A 23,593-nucleotide genomic window follows, 5' to 3' on the forward strand; every position below is an offset into this window, starting at 1 on the left:
TGACAAGGAACCATCCGAATAACAACCGCTATTAAAAATATATTTAAACCTCCGGCTTGACCACAAATTTAATCACATGATGCCAAGATGTCGACGTCTTGAGGCGCAAGGCCGATTGAGTAGAAAATATTATCAGAGAGGTTCATTATTGAATTTAAAACAAGTCAAACAACGCAAATCATTCGAGTCATTATGTTCTCAGCAGTTCTGGTGTGGCTCATCAAATTTGCATTTGAGCTGCCATGGCCTTAATGGAAAGTTCACCGCAATATTTAGTTATTGACCTGTCAAGTTACCTTGCCGTGTAAGTGTGCCAAATGATGTAAATAAATGTAGTGTACACAATTTAGAATGCCACCCATGTTTCGAGTGATTTCGCTCATTGATATCCATCTGCGGTTTCAAAGGCCTCATGTGACTCTATAGAGTGCTCAGCAGCTTGTTAAAAATCCCTCCGGCAAAGAGGGTATCTCTTTCTGTGGCTATAAAATAAATGTTATAATTTCTTTTATCACTACTATTGACTCTCCCAAAGGAACGAGCTGTTAATCAACAAGCTTAAAATAATGTGAAATTTAGCGTTACCGAGATTACGAGTTGCTTTTGCCTTGCAAACCGTCCCGTCTCAGCACCTGATAAGGCAAAGTTTGTAGTACAAGATACCCGTAACTTTGCTATAAATTTTATTTGATAAAACAAACGACGGAGATGAGACCGACCTTCTACTCCTTCAGGGGACTATATTGACCTATAACCATATGTTCTAGAGCTTTTCTTCTGAAATCTCTACTTTCGTGTGTTACGGCTGCATGACAAGACACATGATGTAACTGTCTTTAGTGTACCCTCTTTTTTTTATAAGAACGTCTAATTTTGGAGATGAGGCTGGGCGCTCTTATATACTTTTGTGATGTAAGCCTGAAAACCGGTATTCTTCAGATGTTCTTAAATATACATCAGACTTTGTTTCCCCTCAGGATGACTCATGGCCGAAGTTACTGAACTTCATATAAATAAGAACTGCTCATTACAAACTGAGATGTGTATCATGCAATAACAAAACCATTATGTTATTCAAAATATGCCCTTAAGCGTTTGGGTTATTTTACATTAATTTACCTTTTATCTTATGCTTTCATTTAAAATACAAATGCGCAAAATGAAAAAGGTTCAAGTTCTTAATCGTCTCTTCAGAGCGTGAGGAACTTCTTAATACGTTCTTAAATTTTGGTTAATCTCAGCCTCGACGTTCTTATAAGAAAAAATTCTTATAAAAGAAAAAGAGTGTAATTTATACACTCAAACTAATTTTCATGACCTTTTTACCGTGATTTCCTCAAAACCATGCTTATCCACCAGCGGACGCAGCCGACCCAGCCCTTTCCTGAAATGGGGCTAGTCTGAGTCAAGTTGCATGTCCGGATTTTTGCCGCAATGAAGAGCAAATTTCCCCGATGATTGCATGAAGATGATTATCTCAACACAGCATTGATAAAATGATCCAGAATACAACAAGAATCAAGTTTGCTATTCTTACTATGGCTTTACTGACCGACGGACCAGCCTTAAATACAAGTATATACATTTTTTGCGTTAGTAAAGAAATTACAACCTTGAAGTTTTTGAAGTTTCCTTGATGAAGTGTAAATGCAATTTCACAACAAACAACACGGCCTTCGACAAATTTACAGGTATATACATTTTCTGGTCTTAGCAAATAGACATACATCCTTGAAGTTTACTGTTGTGAAGTTTTTGGCCGGTAAATTTAAATGAAATCATTTCCAACAGGACCCGAGACGAATCTCTTTAAGTGTTCGAATCAGTTGCAGTCCTTGAAACTAGTACTCGTTTATTTTACGGCAGACGTTTTTCAAACGGTTTACATTCCCATCTCCTTGAACCTGTTATTCATGACAAGTGTCTTTCTAAGCTCCAACAGGGACGTGTTCCTATTTCCTTTAATGCCTCTCTCAATCTCTTTACAAATGGCCATTCTTCTTGTTGAGAAGCTCTTACTTCTCTGCACTCTTTCCCTCAACACAGTATCAAAACAGCAATCAAGTTCGTCATCGTTTTCATTTTCTAGTTCCTTGTCATTGCAAAAGTGCTCCGTTCGGTTAAAGCATAGCCCCGGTTTTTTATGGAACCTTAAGAGTTCATCTTCACTGACTGATAACCGATCGAGGTGATTCAGGCTTGCATAAGGGACTTGTTTGTCTGACTTTCGCTTATAAAACACTCTAACAACAGAGTGCTTGATTCGTGTCCATGTGGCCTCAGTGCAAAGGCCTGTTTTGAATAATTCTGCATTGACATCCTTTATAACGCTGCTCCCCACGAGAAATCGTGTATTCTTCTTTGTTTGAATATTTCCTTGGCACATCTGATTCAGTGTTCCTTTTCGTTTTAAATGCATATTTAACTTAAGCGTGTTAATTGTAAACAAGAACGCTGCTTGAGTTCTTCTTCTTGTGGAAGTCGCCAATGAAAACACTATGGTGAGTTTTATACGTTGCATCAACTGGGTGCATGTTTTGTGTAATGGCAAAGGCATTAACAGATAATAATTGACAACTTCCTTTTACATGCAAGATACCATTTGGAGCTATTTTTAGGACACCAGTTAACACCAACTGTGCATCATATAACACCCCACCCTTTTCAAGAGGTGCTGAAAACACATAATAAAAGTTTAAGTTCTTTTGCTGTCGGTCTGAAGTGTCTCGATAACGAGCTGCAACAAATTTTCATGCAATACGTTCAGTCCTTTATCTTAGAGAGATCGAAGTCCTTAAAGTCAAAACCACCAGTTTTTTTCGTTGCGGTATTCCATAGAAGGAAACCGCCTGATGAATAAATATCTTTGTCATCAAGCAATTACAAGATCGATGAAAACTTCCTGTCATCTGTGAGAAATTCCTTCTTTGTGGACGTGACAACCTTTGAAAGAAGAGAGTGGGTGTGTTAGAAAAGCATTCCTTGTTGACAAATTGAAGATCTGATTTATCGACCGATAAACAAACAAAAACTAATTTCGGGTGAAACTGGTGATTTTATGAAATCGTTTGTTTTGAATCCGCTGCAAAGATTGCTTTATAAGGCAATGATTGAAATCATAAAGACTTCTCAGCAATAGCTGACGCCCTTCTTTATCGATTCCCACCAAAAATTTAAAGCATCAAAGAAAATAGGATTCCGCAGTTGCATTATTCAAATCAAAAGTAATTTACTATGTTATTATGCGATTGAAATCTTTATCGGAGGCTGAGAGATGCTCGTCCGACTTATTCTCTTCTGAAGTCTTGTTTTAAATCTATTAATGTTAGAATGAATGCAATTAAATTGCCGTTTGAAAAAGTCTTGAGGATTGTAACCTTCAACTCATTCCACAGTGTGCTTTTATTCTTGCATTTTGTGTAATTCTAAAGAATTTAAGATACAACGATAGACTATCATTCCTATAGTTCTTGCTTGGGTGAGATCAGGCAAAAATTTCGTCAACCTTGAAATGAACGTTTCCTCTTTCTATGAAAATTACAAACTAAGAATCTATTCAACTGAAACCTAATAATTGCTGAAAGCAGAAAGCTTCAGTCAAAGTTTTATTTCCGTAGCTAAAAGTTCCTCTTGACCTTTGTCACGGCTAGCCGGTGAGCCATAACGGGTTCCATTGGATGCCAAGACTCTTCTGTGGTCACAGGAGATGGAACTGAGTGGTAAAGCCTGCGAATTCTGCCGTTGCTATATACATTTCGTAGTCGAGCATATTACTGCCTAAGAATCGGCCCCGAGAAGTCACCTGAACTATTTTAAACTCTCGCTATTTTTCTTGAAAAAAGTTTGAGTAGAAAGTCACTCTTAGCCTGAGACATACAACAGCAACTTAATTTAAAATCTGCGCCCTTCTTAGTGCTTGATGTGTTAAGCTTCAACTTCCCGTGTCGCTTTTGCTCCCATCTGCTGTTCCATGAGGCAAACTGGAGTCCAGGGTGAAGCACGCTATATAGACACTGTATAGACTTCTTTCGAAATGGTGGCCAAATAAAATATTATCTCTGTTTTAAAGCTAATAAGCCTTTCTAACCACGCTTCGACAAGCAATTTTCAAAAGAATAATTCTTTCAAAATGAGGGCAGTAGGTCTAATTAAGATAAATACAAAAGAATGTAAAAGACGTCGCCATTTATGAAAGTGGTCAAGAGGTAGATCTTCCAAAACCTAACCGTCACAAGTGGTATATCAATATTTGTCGCTTAGAATCCCCTTTGCCTAATGCTTATGAAGTTTCAATGAAAAAGTGTCATCTCTTGTGGTATTTATACTATGTGTCACGTATTCAAATCATCTTGCATGGTGTAAGAAAGATATCTACTCACAAACATTCTTTTTGTCTTTACAATGTGGAAACCACAGATATAAAAGAACCCGTCTCTTTGATAACCAATAAGACCCCAATTTTTTTCAATAGGCGAAACCAGTTATTACCTTGCTATTATTTGTTTATGTCCCTAATGGGGATTACCAAGGAGACTGTTACTAAAACAAGTAGGTATCGGTCAAACACAGCCGAATATCTCGGCCGACTACGTTCAAACCAATCAGTCGGAAGATCGTGGGTCCGACTTCATAAAAAAGGGCACTCGGATTTCTTCCGAGTATCACCGAGAGACAATGGCAAAAATCATCTTATCATTTCATTTACTGAATTGTGACATTTGCCGTCTCCGTCACTGCAAAGGCAAAAATGAATCATTCGGATAATCCACTCCCAGCAGCTAGCAGTATAGAGAGATAATTTTCAAATAAATATGTTGTAATGTTTGAGTTCCCACGAGTCTCCGGACAAGGAATCGGAAGGTATGAGGTTCGACTCCACCAAAGGAGCAATCCTTTTTTCCCCGATTAATCACCGAGTACACGGATCCATTTGCTATCTCTTTCGAACTGTATAACATTAGTATTCAACAGTTACCTTAGAGAGCACGATTTTCGATATGCTGTTCAGAGAACAGGGATGATAATTTTAGTTTCATTTTATCTGGGACTACATGCATATTAAATTTTCATACAGACGGCTCTGTGTTCTATGCGGGAATTTGTTATGGGTGGTTTCCGGTCTCATTGAAACCAAAACGTCTTCTGAGGAAAAGCGTAAAGCCCGAAAAAGGAATATCCGTCATATATTGCATCATCACTTGTTGCACTCTTTCCCTGGGGCAACTGTTCAATCCTTCTTTGTGTTTTAAAAAATTTAGATATCTTTGAGAGTATGTTTTGGTCTAGGTGGGAAAGAAATAATCGCCGCCTCCTTGACATCCACCTCTTAAAACTTCCGGGAGACCCATGTTCGAGGCCGTGGAAACACCGCGGCAAAACGTTTGCGCATGCGTGATCTTCCGCATTTCCGGTTTGATTCACTGGCGAAAATGTCTCCGCATGAGTCGCGCAATATGGCTGCCGTTTGAGAATCGGTACCTTGTTGGTTTACGTTCTTTTTAGAGCGATCAAGGCTAGTTCGAACGCCAGTTTCAAATGGAATGTATTCTTTGAGAACGTCTATGTTGTGTAAAACGTTTGCAAGTCCAATCCAACTAGTATCCTCGGAAAACTTGCTCCTGGAAAATTTTATTTCGTGGGAAAAGAGCTGCGAAACAGGTAAGTTTTTTACGCAATTTTTAATGTAGAAAGTTAATTGCCATCGGGTACAAAAAGTTACTGTAATGTGCAGAAAGAAGGATTCCCAAGGTTTCCGTTCATGTGTGAATTGGCTTGTGGCAGGGAAATGGCAATATTGTGCAACGTGAAGGTTATTTTTTTGTGCGTTACTCCTTACGATTGGCACCTCTACATAACATAAATGATTCGATCAGATGTGAATTTGATTTTGAGTGTGACTGTGTCATTGGGAACGTAACCCTAACATCAAATATTTTAAATAGCTGCTTTTAAGGTTATTATATTCTCTTTTCTTGTTAATATATCTTTAAGTTATTATACTTCTTAGCAGTCACAACCCCGGGGTCACAACTCACCGATCCATGTCGACGTCAATTTCATTATTTTGTCCGTTAAAATAGTTACCAAGTTATGGATTTGCACTTAATTTGTGTTTAAGGCACGTTTTTGACCCTGCCACAATCCATGTTTTAGTTAAAATAATGTTTGGAAGAACTGAAGTGTGGGTGCATTACTAGAGCTATATATAGATATCTATAGATTCAGATTCGTGACTCTTTGCGTGTAACAAATCATTTTTTTATTAGACTGTTGTTTTGTGGAAGCATTAATGATGTAATTTTGTTTTAGGGGACTGTCATGTGTTGTCGGATCAAGTTAATCTGTTTTGAGTCATGTGATGGTTGACAGTGGATAGTTGTTCCTGAAATGAAGAATTACATTATTACCATGGACGTTTTTGGTTACACCCCACATGTTGTTCTTTTCTTAGATGACAAAATTTATTAATATATTACGTGATTTGGAGCTGCAGCTAGAAACAGTGACAATCCCATGCATAAGGTCTCATTGGGTTTGATAGCAGTAAAATATTTTAGAAAAAAGTTTAAAGCTTTTATCATAACTTCTCGTCTTGGGTCCTGCTGGACTTCAAATAATTTTATGCTCTACCATTTTGAGCAAAGGACTTGTCAATCAACCTGTTATAATATTTACAATATGATCTTTGGATAGTAATTAATTTCTACTTCATATTTTATGTCTCTTACATAGTTAGTTTTAAGTTTTTATTTCCTGTAGTGCATCTTGATTATAGTTAGCACACAACCCCACAAGCATGTATTATTTCTTTAATATTGGTTGTGTTTAAATAAAGGATATTGTTGTCTTGTCAGCCTCAGTTGTATTTGCATTAGATTGTGAATGTTACGTTTAAAGGCAAACCATTAAAAAGTGTACACAATTTAAAGGAGCCCAGGAAAAATATTAAAACTATTCATGGATTTGAAGTTCTGGAAGCAGGCAAACCTTGAAGAGTTCATGTGACCATATTTGGAATACACAGCATTTCTGTTTGGGACTGTTCAAGTCCACAAGATTCCTTTTCTTTACATTGAGAAGTACTGTAAGAGCTGTCAGGTTACTCAGATGGAAATTTGACAGACCTCAGCTGTACAGCTCATTAGTGCTATTATTACTTTGATTTTCTTATTCTTTAGTTGAACCAAATAACCTAAAAAAACAATTTGTGTTTAAGGCACGTTTTTGACCCTGCCACAATCCATGTTGCAAAAAAGTTAGGTTAAAAAGACTATAATGGTATTTAAGTATTATTTTAGAACAATGTTGCTTTTATCATTAAATCAATGGGAACCCAAACATAAGGATGCAATTTGCTCAGGAGGGGTCTTCCCTATGAAAATGACAGGGTACTCGGAAATTTTTTTAAAACAACCCTTGAAGGTAACAGAGTCTTGTTTAGTGGACGTAACCAAACGAAATCTTAACCCCTACAAAGGAACCAGGTCTTAAGTGACAAATGACTGGCATTTTATTATTCAGAAGTAAAAGTTATTTGCTGGCGTACCAAATTCTGCTATGTACAGTTTCAGATATTGATCATAGCATTGCAAGCACTACAAATCCTGGCACAAATTTTGCCCCAAAAAGGTACAACAAAAACTCCTGTCATTTTTGTAAGGGAGTCCCCTTGGGGCAGTTTGTTTACTTCACCAGTGACCAGTTACTGTATTCAACTTAATTTATTCATCCTTGGGAATGGTAGGAAAGATTAGTATTATTAAAAGCAATCGCTAAAAATTCAGCACACCTGTTATATCTAAAATATTATTATTAGTTAAAGTATTTTGTCCATATGGAAAGGTAACAGGAATTATTTCTGTAAAGTCTTATCCAGAAAAATGCATTGTGGGATTATGCCCCTTTCAAATGTAGGTTAGTATGCTCTTGTTCAACATGCTTGAAGAATTATTACTACAGAAATATGAAGTTATGAGTTTTTTTAAAAGTTAAATCTGATGGAAGGGCGGATTAAAAATTTATTGAAGCAGCTGAGATGCTACCCGAGTCCACAAAGAGAGGTTCAATAATTTATTGTACTGGAAGTATTTATTAGGCCAAGTTGAAATTTCTCAAAAGTTTTGTTGGATGGCACTGAATCCCCTTCAACAAGTTTTCTTATCTTTCAAGATACATTTTTTGATATCCTCCTTTTATATCCTCCTGCTGTTTTTTTATTTTCCAGCAATTAAAAATAATAATTCCTTTTTATTGCTGGAAGATAAAATATACCAATTTTAGACTGAACCGCCTGAGGTAGCATTTTGCTACCTGCACCCCAACAATGAATTTTAGTTAAGTAATTGTCCGCACTGTACTGTATTCAAGATGAGTAAAATAAAAATGTGAGGTACATTAAATGCAAATGACACTCCAAAATAGTACGAGATAATTTTATAAGTACCTTTTGAAGAAAGAACCGAGCACCTGTTGTTGCTCCTCCGTATTTCGTCCCAATGGAGACGGCAAACTGTTGAACCCACTTGGAGTTCGGCAGCTCTGGCTAAGTCTTCTGACAAAAAATATTTTTGCCGGCACATTTACAGCTGCTTTTGTTGGCTTTCCCACACTTTTTTGCGGGTGAGCCGCACAACCAAACCAACGCAACAAGGAGAACTACGAAAAAAAAATTGCTCTTGTCGAGCACGAACGCGCCCGAAATTCTCTCATATTTCGTTGCTGGTGCAAACACCAAACCCCTTGGTGCAAGCGCTTGAAACTTAAATGAAAAATAAACTTTTCAACGAGACAAACCTTTCTCCCACTTTCTTATGCTAACTCTTACTTTTTGTTTTCAAACTTCGCAGTACGGGATTTTATTTCGTTTACATTGGATTTAAATATGTAACCGGAAATGCGTATTGAGCGGAAGCTTAAATTTGTACTCATGCGCAGTGCGTTTTACCGCGGTGTTGGCCGTGGACAACATCACTCAAAAGAAACTGGTAAAGAGTTGTCCACGTGAGTTGCTCCGGGAAAGTCAACATGGCGACGAAAGGAGATACATTTTCGCCACTTTTGAAGAGATCTTTCTCAGAGAATGTGGAACCCTTGTGTTTCACTGACAAGAACCATGGCTCTAGTATTCTGAAAGGGCTCTTTGATTTGTACAAAGATGGTAGATACACCGATATCAGTTTAAAAATTGGCCAAGAACGAACGCTGAAAGCCCATCGTGTAGTGCTGGCCTCGTTTAGTCCGTATTTCGAAGCTCTTCTTGGAAATAACTGGAAAGAAGGAAAAAAGGAAGAGATAGAGATTCTTGGTCTAGACGAAAGCGCCGTCAGCGATTTGATAGAATTCGCCTATTCGGGGAATATTAACATCAGCAGAGACAACGTTCAAACTTTACTGGAAGCTGCAAACTATTTGGGAATCGAATTTGTGAAGAAATCTTGTGGGGATTTCTTGAAGAAGGGAGTAGATGTCAAAACCTGTCTGGGCATTTGGCAGTTAGCGGATGTATTCGCCTTGGAAGAACTGAGTAACGAAGCCAAGAAGTATGCTCTGAGGCATTTCACCCAAGTGTGCAAGGAAGATGAATTTCTCCGTCTTCCAATAAAGCTTCTAACTGATCTGCTTTCTGAAGAAGAAATTTTTGTTGTGGTTGAAGATTTGATCCCCTGCGTAGAAGAGAGAGAAAAGATTGTGTTACAGGCAGTGTTACAGTACATTGAACAGGACACAGAAAAGAGAAAAACTCATCTTACTCAGTTGCTTCATCTTGTCAGACTCCCAACTTTATCAACAGAATACCTCCAAGAGGTTAGTGCGCATGAGCTTATAGATAGCAAATTTGATGAACTGCTGGAAAAAGCCAAACAACTGAAAGTGCACCCTCCAGAGAATGATATGCCTGATAAAAAGTGGGCAGAGCCAAGGAAGTTTGCAAAATATGTCATTTCGTGGGGACGTTGCTTTGCCAATGGCGGCCAGGTGCAACCTGAAATTGCATGGTGTACAAACAAGGAAATGTTTGAAGATTTGGAGAACGATCATTATGTGACTGGAATGGAACTGTGGATTCGACAGTGGGATGGGAGATCTGTGCTTGGTGGCCTCAAAGTTTACTACAAAGATAACAGTGGGATGACATTTGGTCATGACAGTGAAGGCATTTGTGCTGAAAATACTCGGGAAGACCATGTGCATCATGAATTTCATCTGGAAAAGAATGAGAAGATCGTCAAAGTTGATGTTCAATCTGGGTGGATGATTGATTGTCTCACATTCTACACAAACAAGAAAGACGAAGACGGGAAGCAAAAATGCTATGGCCCATATGGAGGAAATGGTGGTTCATTTACTTCAGAGCTTGCGCCTGGATCTTATGGATATCTTGGTGGAGTTGCTGGTGCTGTGGTAAAGTCTCAAGGAGAGGCTGGTATCACACGGTTGCAATTTCTTTGGCGATCATACGTTTTGCCTGACGATCCTGTTCCACTGAAACGTCGCTGCAGAGTTGCCAATTCCTTTGATGATGATGATGATGATGAAGATGATGAATACGATTTTTATGACGATGCCTATGACGACTATGAGGATTATGAGGATGGAGACGACTATGATGATTATGATGAATACGATGACTTTGAAGACATTTTTGAATTTGAAATGGGAGCTCAGCCATATATGTTTGAACCACTTGCCTGATGCTTTCTCATTTTGAAGTCCTCTTTGCGTAAGTCTCACTTAATAATACTGCAAGTTCTGTAGTGTTTTCCTTTGTTTCATAGCAGAAGTGTACAATGTACAGAGCTCTTCAAGCTACATGTACAGTGTAGTTCAAACAAATTCAACAAAACATGGCTAGAAACCTGAACTTCCGGGAGGCAACCAGTTGGCTATTTGCAAAACATATGAAAAACTGTGTTGGTGGGAAGTGAAACTCAAAAATTTACCTGTAGTTTTATCAAACTGAGTGGTAAATTAACCTTGGAAGAAAGTTTTGGGAGCTGACGTTTTGAGCGTAAGCTCGTCATCAAAGAGAAGGACTGGTAAAGAGCTTCATGTGATGCTCTAAACATCAGCTCGCATTTCTTTCTTACTATGGTGAGTTAATCTTATCAAGTCTTTTGATGAAACTGAAATAATTTTCATATTCATAAGATGTATCAGAAGATATAGCAAATCCAGAAAGTGTTCAAAAGCACTGAGGATTTGAACCCAATGCAAATCCAACCCTCTAATTACTGGACCATGTGGAAGAAAGAAAGGAACATTAAATGGCTTACATGAAAAAATAACAATTTCATGATGTGTTCAGAAAGTTCCTTATTAGGAAGACAGTGTTCTATACATGCATGTTTGTGTGAAACAAAATTCCTTTATTACTATGTATATTAATTTTTCTTTACTCGTGATTACAAAGAAAAATAAGATCCATGCATAATATAGAAGGAATTAAAAAATTTCAGTGTGACCTGAATTTCAGCCCGACCATTCACATTGTACCTTATAATAGCTGCTATATTACCCTTAGTGTTTTTTTTTTAAGAAAGCTAGGAACCAATAATCAATTTTCTCTCTTGTTTCAGAAGGCTTTGCAAGGATTTTATGGTGCAAGACACATGGTACATTGTATTTTCCTTAAAGTTTCCAATACGTACCGGTATATGTATATACTGGTAACTATTTGATATGAGTCAAGACTGGAAGATCCTTTAAAGTTAAAGTTGTTAGCTAAGTTAAATGCAAAATGAGGTAATACCTACCTGTGACATATTAGAACTTTGGTTTTCTGTACATGTGTGTACAGTCACTCCAACAGTATGTGTAGCTATAATAATTATTTGTATGGATTACAGTATAATCGTGATTGGAAGTTTGGTCAGGTTTTGCTTAAGTCAGGTTAATAATAATAATAATAATAATAGGTACTTACGTTAAGAGCCTTTTTTCCTGAAATACCGGTAGCTCTTATGCATGATGACGTCTGACTAGCTAATTTCACCACCAAGCTTCAAAAATTGAAAATCAAACTTGTAAACTTTAGCATGAGCAAAATCCCAAAGGACCAAACTTGTAAAGAAAATCCACGTGCAAACAGTATTGCATGTCCAGTTGATGTGAATAATTTTGTGCAAACAAGGCTTGTATGTGGCTTGGTGGTGAAGTTTGAGCAAGTTGAACATAAAAATCTTAAGCCATAATCATGCATCAAGGCCTATTGTAACCATTGAGCATTCAGTTTAATATTATTACTTGTTTGCTGATTGGTCATTCATATTGATAATTAATATGAATGACTATAAATCAGCAAGAAATTAGGAATTAGAAACTTAACGTCATGTGATGATTGAAAAGTTGAAAGCAGAAGCTCACCATTTACACTTGCGTACAGTTTCACTTTGTAATGTACTCACTAGACCTTTATCCCATGAAAGCATCAAATGCATGAACTACAATGACTTTTTCTCATCCAAATACCATCTTCTCCTTACAAGGTTCCCAAAAGACACTTGTTTTGTCTCTTTCTTTCTCCAGAACGTCCAGCAAAACTCATATTTTTGTTTAGTCGCTGTCTAAACCAGAGCAATTTTGCTGCCATGTTACCACAAAGCTTAGTTTTCACATGTCGGGAAATGAAAAGTGCGCCAAAACTTGAAACTTGCAATTCAGAGGATTGGTAACAAGCTTAAAAAAAATAGAAACTCTTCCTATTTTCCCGATTGGTCCCCGACTATCCCAAATTATCAGGGATGTCTATGATTTATGGTTTTCATTAGTCGGCAACATCTGGGATGGTCGGGAAACTGCAGAATCGTCCTTTCATCCTAACACATGATAACTAGGCTAAATTAAACTTGGACGGTTTTCCATCCACATTACTTGGTGTAGGCATCACAAACTGACCCTCTAACTATGAACTTTAACCAGAACCCCAACCAAAAAGTAATACCTATTTACAGTTGTGTCCATAGTTACCATGCCTTTAAGCGCAAGTGAGGCTGGGGTTGACGTTGTTATGATACAGACCTCCCAGCTTTCCTTATCATGTTGATGATAACAACAACAACGCTTATTACATGCAATACTAGTTAGAATGAAAAGTTTTTCCACCCAAATTTAGCAAAGCTAATCGAGTTGGGTGAAGCAAAGTTAATAGTTAATATATTTACAATGACAGAGAGAATTAAAGGAAATATTTAATATACTACTAGATGAAGGATACCACAGATATTAAGTTAAGATTCTTTCGAATGAAAGTTTAGAGGAATAGCAGTGATAAGATAAGAGATATGCTAATTAGTAATGTACATAATAAAGCCTCACTTTCATTCAAAGACCAGGTAACTAAGCACACAACTGTAAAATGGTCTATTGTAATAGCCAATCAGGAACTCTCATTTTGGGAAATAAACCAATCATATTCTTTCCGTCATGATTTTGGTAAGACTCTGAAGTAAGTATTTTCTTTGGTGTTGAACATTGTCTGTACTCTTATCAACAACAGTACTGTATTTGTCATCACAGTGGCCAAAAGTTGTTGTGGAGTCTACAACATTTTGACTAATGTGTTAACGGATATCATTGTTGATAAGAGTACAGACAACGCTAACTATATTCGATTTGTTAACTGGCTGATATGGCTGCACAATATTGTTGCCTAAACCTACATGTTGGCTTATTGTTGTTACAGACTAATGTTCCAGTATCTTTTGGTGGCTCAGGGTCAAAACATATGATAGTAAACACTTTAATAATGATAGGTCCCTCGGGAAACAGATCATTTTGTTCCTAGAATCTCGTTGTTTCCCCGAGGCGCAGCTGACGGAAACATTGAAATTCGAGGGAAACAAGATGAACTGTTAAGTGATTTGTTATATAGCACAAAAAGAAAAACGTGCAATGGCAACAGCGGCGGTCGTCAGTCAACATTCTGGGGTAACAGTGCACTGTTACTCTTTGACGTCATAGATATTGCACTGTTGCCCTCTCAGAGACTTTGGGTAGGTAACAGTTTTATTGTTAGATGTCATGAGAGCGTGTGCTGCTGGGGGAAAAATTCAGCTATATAACAAGAAGTATTGTTACATCTCTCTTATTGAAAGCACTGTCGTTGGCTGCTTTGGCAGGCAGCATTGTACAGTGTGTCTGGCTTGAATTCATGCTGTCCTTTCTTGAGGTGATTTCATCAGCAAAAGATAATAATTATTATAAGAAAAATTTCGTTTTCTGTGGTTATGTTGTTAAGTTGGGGCTCTTTGTATTCCTCAGTTCAGTTTATATGGTCTAAGTGCCAACTGAAGTGTACTGAATGTAAATTGAAATGGGAAGAGTTGGCCAAAAGGGTTTTTTTTAAAGTTGGGAAAAATGTTGTAACTTGCTTTCTTGAATTTGATTAGTTAGAGCTGCATGGTCTTGGAACTGATAAATAAATTCATTCGTAATTTGGCATTGATGTTTATTTTTTCTACTTCCAATCTCGTGACTTTTGTGCTGGGGTCGTCTGCTAGATTTGAGGCAAACATTTGAACATCTTTTTATCAATCATATGTTCAAGTGTTCTTGTTCTTTTACAACCCTTTTTGCCCCCAAGGGGTTCCCCAGTCGGGTAAAAAATAATTGTCTGGTGTTAGACAATAAAATCTATAATTGACCCTGTTAGAAGGCAAAGGGCTTTTGAGTGGACATTCATGTTGGTAATCCTTTCCCTCTAAGGAGGTTATTGAATGTATGCTGAGGTAATAATTATGCAGATAATAATTATTTATGTGAGCATCCTTTTCGGGTGCGTACTCCAGGCCAATGAGTAATTTAAGGGCTTGAGGGTTCACCACTGAATCAACCCCCATTGACGAGTAAACTTGACAAGCATAAGACGGAGTAAACCTATAACTGTGAAGGTTTAAGGGGGCATACCATTTTAGTGGACGTAGATGTTTTAACTCTTTGGTGAGGGAAATAGGGAAATTGTCTGGCGTTAAATAGAATAAAAAAATGGTTTAGCGGGTTTTGACTACTTGAAAACTGAATGTTTGACTTGAAATTAGATTATTAGATCTTGATTATTTTGGTCTGAATAGAGAACTAAATCTTTATGAAAGTATTAAATTTATGTTGAAATATTACCAAACGATGCCATCTTCTCTTCTTATGTTACACCTGCCTGCTAAATATCATTTAACTCGCCATTAAGCTGTTCCTTTGATGATACCACAAACTGCTTTATGAATCCTTGTTGAGGATGTGCGTCTTGTCCAAAGGAAAGCATTGTTACCGCATTTAAATCCTGTTGGGTGGAGTTCAAATTCCTGGACGGACTTTCATCTGAGAATACCCCTTGCTGTACGGTTTGGGGATAATAACTTCTTACTAACCGAGCGCGAGGCCCGTCTGGGGAATATTGGCCTGAGGTCGTGGCAATACGGACCTAGCGCAGCGGGGTCCGTACAAAAAACGTCCGAGGGCTAATATTCCCCATTACGGTCCCAAAAACGTGAGGTTAGTAAGTTATTTATTAGCCAATATGACAAATACCATGATACTCTTTGTTTGTCCTCCAAAATTTTTCATAAGCATTGTCTTTATTTTCTCTTGGGAAGAAACTGGAAGCAATTTGCTTATGGTATTTTTGATATTGGCTTTAAACCGTATTCGTATTCTCAGTATAGGACTGGAACTACAATAGCTTGCAATGGAGGCTAATGCGGGGAAATAGATTAAAAAGTATTTGCATTTGAAAAGATTTCCCCGCATTAGCCTCCATTGCAAGCTAGTTCCAGTCCAATACTGAGAATTCGAATGTTGTCTATTTTAATGGCATCGCGATCGGACACTTCCTGTCGTTTCATTCACATTGGCTTTGAACGGTACTCTTATATGTAAAACTAAATTCCGCTTGCTATAATAATTACTGTTGAGATGAAAAAATTAAATTCCGTCTTTTTAAACATTTTTGTGCTTCACTTGAATTCCCGGGAGAGAGAGAAAAATACGCAGGAGAAAATGAGAGTTCCATGGTAATGGTCCGTACTCTAAATTCTCGACCAAAAAACAGCTAATCAGAGTGTTCCATTTGGCCTGAGAATTGCTTGCTATATAATAAATGTTGATATTGCAGACGTCATGATCAACAGCGTCTCCCGTCTCTGCTACCATCTATTTCAAACTACCTTTACAGGGTTTTCTACAGGGTGCTCTGGTTTTCGTCGTTTCCATTAACTTCACTGATGCAATTAGCAACTGATTGACTGTTGTATGCTAACCTTGTTGTTAGAACCTTAAATTCGCTCATTTTGACGTTGTTAGGGATTTTGAGCGACGACGTCTGCTACGGGGAATCCAGTCTAGACCATTTCCGAGTTCAGGCTGCCTCCTCTTCAAAGCGAGTCTAAGTGCGAAGTTTTGTGATGGTAATTAGTTCTACTTTATATATGAATGAAAACTAATTTTCATTTTTAAAAAAACTTCGCAACTTCGCACCTGGACTCGCTTTGAAGAGGAGGCCGCAGACATGAATTCGGAAATGATCTATTCGTTCCATTGACAATTAGCCCCCAGCAAGAGAAACCCCCATCAGGAAAAGTCAGCCGGGCGAAGACGCGAGAATGACGAGGTGGCAGCCTTATAGAGCCAAAGCGCGAGATTGCTTTGTATGCAGAAAAAAATTCGAGCGCTCCAGAGAGAATGTAGGGAGCAGAGACCGCGTATCATGTGACTTCAAAAACCAATGAAAGCGCGTGTTTTGATGAGTGATGTCATTAGATAAACTTGCATGACGCGCGCGACTATTTATGATCCTGCGGAGAGAGTGAGTAAAAACACATTTTTTCCCATTTCCCTGATCATTGTGTTGTGTATACTTTTTTTGAGTATTCTTTAATATTTATTTTCAAACCGGCGTGTTCTATATTGAGTGAACGAGCTCAAAACTCAACCGGCGTACGTGTTCTTATCGGCCCCTGTTGTCAATTTCGACCCTGGCAGCCGCCCTGGGCCCGCGAGTTGAGTAGTTTGTTTTTCGTTTTGAAACCATTGAGTTGTGAACAATTTAATTTAATTTTCAAAGGAAATATGTTGTCTGCAAAAGTACACAATTCAACGATCAATTTGACTTATAATTCATGGCTGTATCTTGCAAATTAAAATTCTACAAGTGAAACAACTTTCATGTGCGAGAGAGTTTGATTCCCCATTACAAGTTTCACACTGAAAAGTCTGAAAACGCTCTGGCGCATGGCACTGATTTTATTCAACTTAATTACTGTATATTTCTGTCAAAATTACAGCCGTTCAAACATTACAGCAGTACTTTCCATATTATTGCAAAACACGTTGACATTTAGTTGTTCGAGATACAAAGTGTACAAATTCTATTGTTATTGTATCACTGTTAACTTGATAAGTTGAGTTGCAGTACTTTGGAATTAAAGGAATACAACTACTTTTGGGTATTTTGGAACTCTGACACAAATCTGCAAACTATGTATTACTTTAACTGTCTCATTGACACTTAGCGATAGCTACTACTACTACTACTACTACTACTACTAATAATAATAATAATAATAATAATAATAATGGAATAATTTATACAGCGCTTTATGCAAAATTTCTAAAGCGCTTCACATTAAAAGAAAACAAGACGCTTCCTTAAGCGTTTATTCGAAATACCATATGGCGCAGAAGTGGGGTGATACATTTTGGAAGAGGTATTTTTTAATTTGGCAAGTACGGCACATAACAAGTAAATGTTTCTGCAGCCAGTTGCTCATTTACAATAACGCGGATAATTGTACCGGTGAACATCGTGCAACAATTGTACCGGTGAACAATAGCAAATAAATTCATCAGGGGGAAAGGACCCCCCTTTTAGACCGGGTCCATGGACCTGACCCCTATCCCTATTTTTTCTTAGTTACTTTCTTTGGTTTGCTTTTTTGCTGTAAAGTGTCCGAAAGCATGTTAATGAGCCTTTTAACCTTAGTAAAGACGATTTCGGCTAATTTGCTTCACTTTCCTTCCACACTAATAAAACATTACTTGAACTTTAAATAAAATGTTATGCGCTCCAGGGAAGAATGGAAGTAGGCGGTGTACAGACGCGCACTCTCCGAATTTACCGTTAGTAATATTGTTTCGGAATAATTTTGCAAAAATTTATGAGTGATCTACGGTGCCCAAATCATATTTCTTTGGTACCATGCACAAAGTACACACGAACTCATCGTGAAATCTGTCATGGTGTTGATGGGGAGAAACAAAAATGAAAGCCAATCAAAACTCGTTGTTTCAATGATGTAATTATAGAGGGGTAATACCCAATCAAACATTTTCCATACATTCCAGGAAAATCACGCGGTATTGAACACGATTAACAACGGTAAATCACAGAAGCTCCTCTCAGATTTTTTTTCGGAGAGTGGGCAGCGGTGCACAGGCTAGAATGGAAGGGGCCATTTAGATTTTACTTAACCCGTGAATGGGATCAAAGACACCAACCCACATCATTTTCCATTGAGAAAATCTATTTAATTTGTGAAATATGGTTTTATAATCAATCAATCTGATCAAGACAGTATAATGAAATGAAATTATCCTTGCAAAATAGCCTACTACATCATACATTTATTAATTTATTATACTGGTAATATTATAATTAACAAATTAATCTTTTTTAAATATAAATTTATCTATCTTAATTTCATGGACATAAAATTGATTAGCTTTCATCCAGAACAGGACAGAACTTTTTTTATATATTATTCTAGAAAGGGCTTACACTTACTAGGGTTGTACCTGCCTCGAAAATTTCGATCCGCTTCGCAAAATAGTAATTTTGGTCAGATTACTATTTTGCAAAATGGATCAAAAATTTCCGGGCAGGAACAACCCTAACCATTTACCAACGCTAATATTAGGCCTAAAAACTTTTGTTTAGGCCTAAGCTTAGCTTAAAGAATGTTTAGGATTCTTTCTGTATTTCTGTTCCTTTTGTTTCGTTTTGCAAATTAGTGTAAGCCCTGATAAAGTTCATCTGATGTATCCAACAATGGACTCCCAAATTAGCCAGCCCCAACATGAACAATATATATAAACATTAACATATTTTATAACAATAAAATACCAGTGATAAATGAACAGACATTGTTATTGTTCTCTTTGGGTAATGTAATCATTTTTAGTAATGACAAAATGAAACAGTTTGTAACTGATACCCAATCTAAACATTGTAACAAAGTGAACTCATCCCCTTTGTCACGAAATCGGCCTTTCTGAGGTTACACAGCTCATTAACACGCTTTAGGAAACGTTTTAACAGAAAAAAAAAAAAAAATAATAATAATAATAAATAGGGGTCCATAGACCGGGTCCATGGACCCGGTCCAAAAGGGAAGTCTATGTTTTGTCCTTTCCCTTCAACAGGTGACACAGCTAATTAGGAATAGTATGTTTTGGAACAGGTTGTTGGAATGGAAATAACGAGGGCCTTATGTCTACTTTTTAGCATGTAGCGTGACATCAGATAAACTGGCTTCAAGTGAAAGCAGCCGGTGAGGCAAAGGCGGGTGAAACAATAGTGTAGCAACACAGAAAACATGTGAAACACTATTCTTGTAATTAAGTCTTAATACCGGCATCCAGCTGTAAAGGTTCCAGATTAACATACCGCTGCTGGAAGTTCTGTACTGGCGATTTCGTCATGCGGTCAACAGGCAAGATTACAGTGAATATGTCATTCATAACATTCCAGAAGGCTGAATCCAGCTGGCATTTTCACATTTTAGCTGCATCGCATTGCGTCATTTGCCATCTCGTGGAAGTTGGGCTTTGAATCAGAAAACGAAATAAAATCAGAGTCATACTGAAGCCCCAACATAAAACCCATCATTTGGTTGCTCCACTGCAGGTTATAAATTCAGATTTTCATCGAATTCTGTAGGACGAGTAGGCACAGTCTCCAGCCGTGGGTCTCTCGGTGCACCCGCGATCCTCCCCAGCCGTGGAGCTGAGCGCGCGGGTTCGGCTTTTGTTTAACTGACCAATCAAAACGAGCCCCTTGAAATCCAGGGGGCATAATTATCGTTTATTATTCCAAGATGGCGGATTCAGAAAATTTCGAGTGTAGATTCGCCAACGCCTGCAGTTAATGTTTTAGCAAGGTTTGACCTTGGTGAATTCAAGGAAAAACAGAGTAAGGCTTTGAAGGAGCTAATTTTGGGACGAGATACTTTTGTTAACCTCCCCACGGGTTCCGGAAAATCGTTAATTTTTCAAGCTTTTCCGATTGTGTTGGACCACATGGAATCACGTCCTCAGCATTCTATTGTGGTTGTGATTTCTCCTCTTCTGTCGCTGATGAAAGATCAGGTTAACTATCTAGAAAGCAAAGGTTTGACGGCAGCTTATATCAGTGAGGGACAAGACGAAGCAATTAAGAAAGATATCAGAAAAGGAGAATATCAAATAGTGTATGGATCTCCTGAAACATTTCCTTGCAACTAGTTGCTGGCGGAAAATGTTATCCAGCCAAGTATATCGAGAAAATCTACGTCTAATTGCTGTAGATGAGGCTCATTGTATTTCACACTGGGGGTTTTCCGCTAAAAAAGGGGAAAAGGCCTTTAGAATTTGGTTCAGACGGATTAACGAACTGCGATCTCTCGTGGGAGGCGTTCCCCTTTTGGCTCTAACGGCTACAGCAACGAAGGAGACTCGCAGCAAGATCACTAAGACGTTGGAAATGGACAAAGCGGTCCTGTTTTGTTCAAATCCAAATCGAGAAAACATTGCATATGCCGTACAGGTGATTGGCAGCGACCCACTGGCTACTTTAAAGCCTCTCATCGACGAACTTAAAGAGAAGAGACAAGCTTGCGACAGAGTCATAATTTTACTGTCCAAGGATTAGAGTGGTGGCAGCTCTCTATGGTACTTTCAAAGCTGAGCTGGGAGTTGACATCTTTGTTGACAGAGAGACTTGCAACCCACGAGGAAGATTAGTTGAAACGTACCATGCTCGAGTAGATGAACAAAATAAAGACGAGATTTTGGCCTCTTTCTCTGAAGAAAGTGGTTGTATCCGTGTCCTAACTGCCACAATTGCATACGGTATGGGTATCAACTGTAAAGGAGTCAAAGATGTCATTCACTATGGAGCACCACAAAACTTGGAAAGGTATTTGCAGGACGCAGTGCCGACTCTGGTTGCAGGGCTGTAATTCTGTACTCAAATGTCATGCTGCAACAATGCGATGAAAGCATAATCAGCTACATTCGCAACAAGACCTTTATTTGCAGGCGTAAATTGCTTCTTGCTCACTTTGACTGTGACTTGACTGATTTAGAACCTTACAGTGATCCCCATCACTGTTGTGATATTTGTAAGGAGCAATGTAAGTGCCAAGGAAATTCTTGTAGTTATGTGTATTTCAACAATGTTTTGCAACAAGAGGGCAGCGAAGCAGTACCAGAGCGGAACATAACAAGTTATCAGATGCATCAACTTAGCAATAAACTGGAATATTTGAAGATATCATTAAACAATGATTTCATGGAAATGGCAATCAAATCAAATTTGCCTCTTTTGATGTCTGTGAGTTTGTTATCTGGTTTTGGCAGTTGTCAAGTTGCTCAAGTTATTGCGAATGCTGCGAAGATTTTCTCCTTGAGCAATGTTTACCAATATGTGGATATTTGGTATCCTGATGTTGCTGTAGAAATACTCTTTGTACTTAATGTGGTCTTTTGGAGATCAACTATATCAACTATCAATTTAATGATGCTGAACAGGAAGAAGATTCATTTGCATTGCAAGATTTTGATTAGTGGGACAGTGAAGTTGTTGACAGTGATTTGCTGCTCATTTCAAGTGCCTTTTTCACGGCATTGGATATGCATGGGTACTTAGAAGAGCAGGACGAGTCCTTGTAAGGTTAAATTGTGTATTAATTTTATATTAGGTACTATTTACTATGCAAGGCTGTGATCTAAGAATAATTACACGGAGCAAACCAAGAAATTTCGGTCAGGTAGCCCAGTACTAAAGGTGTATGGAAGGATAAAGTATTTCCAGTCACGTAGAGACAAAAGTTAACTGCCTGTGACATGGTTGCTGCAAGAACACAGCCTTGCACTGTTCATTGCATTCCATAAGGTTTGCAATTGAAGGTGCTCATCATGGACACCCATGAGTGACAGGTGTCCATAAATGCACATCATTTTAATCATGCTCTTTATGATTGAACTTGTTTCAGTGGAAGCATGCCAACCAAAGCCACTCTAACAAAATTATATATCCAAAATAATAATTTAAGAGGTACATGGAATAAAACCTAGAGACATTTTTTTGATAAACTGATACATATTAATGATCTGCCTTTTGTATTCTTGTGAATCAGATTGACTAGATCAAAAGTCATTAAGGGTTTTATTCCATGCACCCCCTCAATTAATGGGAATAATAACGTTAAATGTCAACAGACAATCAATGGTAGATTCCAAGAAAATTCATTTTCGATCTAAAGGCGCTGTTACACTGAGCAATGCTTCATTCAACTTGTCTCACAATGTTTTGGCGACAGAAGTTGCTTGAGAAATTGCATAGTGTAAGATACCCTGCAACGGCCAAAATTGTTGCGAGACATTGAAGTTGTACAAAAAGTAGAACTTGATTCTACTTTCAGCAACGTCTTCTGCAACTTGACTTACAACAAGTTTGACCATTCCAGGGTATGTTTCACTATGCAATCTCTCATGCAACTTGTCTCACAAAGTTTTCAACAAAACAGTGCGAGACAAGTTGCACAAAGCATTGCATAGTGTAACAGTGCTTTAAATGATCTGCAACTCTAACCTTGCGCTGAATTTGTTATTGTTTAACATGTTTGGTTTTAATGTCAGGCATTTTGCAAAGAATGTGGTAGGGTGGCATTGGTTGGAATTGTTGTCCTTTGAGAAGTATCCAAATTTGCAAGTGCATTTTCAGACAACTGGTGGCTCAGGAATCTCTCACTTTTATGGCCTTTAATGCATGCTACTTTACAGGTAGCATCAGTTTATTATTGGAAATTTAGACATATATTTGCATCATTGTAAGCCCAAAAATAGTGATTTTGATTTGATACAATATTTAAACAGAATATAAGATCTTTCATTTTGTTTCATATGTATTTTATCTTGGTCTTCTACCTTCACTAATATTCTTCTTGTGGTCATTGATCCACTTAAATAAGGAACTGGTATCTAAGAGTTGTAAATAATCTTGGGGACAGTTGTGAAAAAACTTTAGAGGTGCTCTGTCAGGCTTCTTTGTGAATACATCCTCTCTCACTAATTCCTCAACAACAGTCATTAGATCTCTGTGCAAGTTCTTCTTTGTGTGTTCACCAGAATTTTGGCAGATTTTCAATTCGCAGTCCAGTCTTTGAAACAGTTTAATTATCAAAAAGAAAGCTCTACAAATTCTGTTGACACTCGTTTCACTGACATTTGCACCTAAGCCTCTGAGAAGTTCTGTAACATAGTGGTTGTCATGTTCAAGGTCAAGGTCCAGGAAAACGTTGTTACCCACACCTCCTTTAGTATTTACTGTACAGTTCCACGTAAG

General features: G+C 37.8%; 1 protein-coding gene and 1 long non-coding RNA gene across 3 annotated transcripts; one reads left to right on the top strand and one right to left on the bottom strand.

Moving 5' to 3' along the window:
- Nucleotides 1-1,523: 1,523 nt before the first annotated feature.
- Nucleotides 1,524-8,851, bottom strand: LOC137976021 (uncharacterized). Its single transcript, XR_011117684.1, has 2 exons — nucleotides 8,444-8,851; nucleotides 1,524-2,943 (listed from the first exon to the last, which is right to left on the bottom strand). It is a non-coding gene; the product is annotated as an uncharacterized lncRNA (long non-coding RNA).
- Nucleotides 8,852-9,004: 153 nt separating this feature from the next.
- On the top strand, nucleotides 9,005-12,375 carry LOC137975618 (uncharacterized). Of its 2 annotated transcripts, none has more exons than XM_068822748.1 (2): nucleotides 9,005-10,720; nucleotides 11,577-12,375. In XM_068822748.1, exon 1 carries the CDS (start codon nucleotides 9,025-9,027, stop codon nucleotides 10,690-10,692), a length of 1,668 nt encoding a protein of 555 aa, XP_068678849.1. In that variant the 5' UTR covers nucleotides 9,005-9,024; the 3' UTR covers nucleotides 10,693-10,720; nucleotides 11,577-12,375. The 2 variants fall into 2 exon arrangements, with proteins under 2 accessions (XP_068678849.1, XP_068678850.1); XM_068822749.1 differs by having other exon boundaries at nucleotides 11,580-12,375.
- Nucleotides 12,376-23,593: the final 11,218 nt, after the last annotated feature.

Source organism: Montipora foliosa, chromosome 11 (assembly GCF_036669935.1).
Source record: "Montipora foliosa isolate CH-2021 chromosome 11, ASM3666993v2, whole genome shotgun sequence".
NCBI classification, from domain to species: Eukaryota; Metazoa; Cnidaria; class Anthozoa; order Scleractinia; family Acroporidae; genus Montipora; species Montipora foliosa.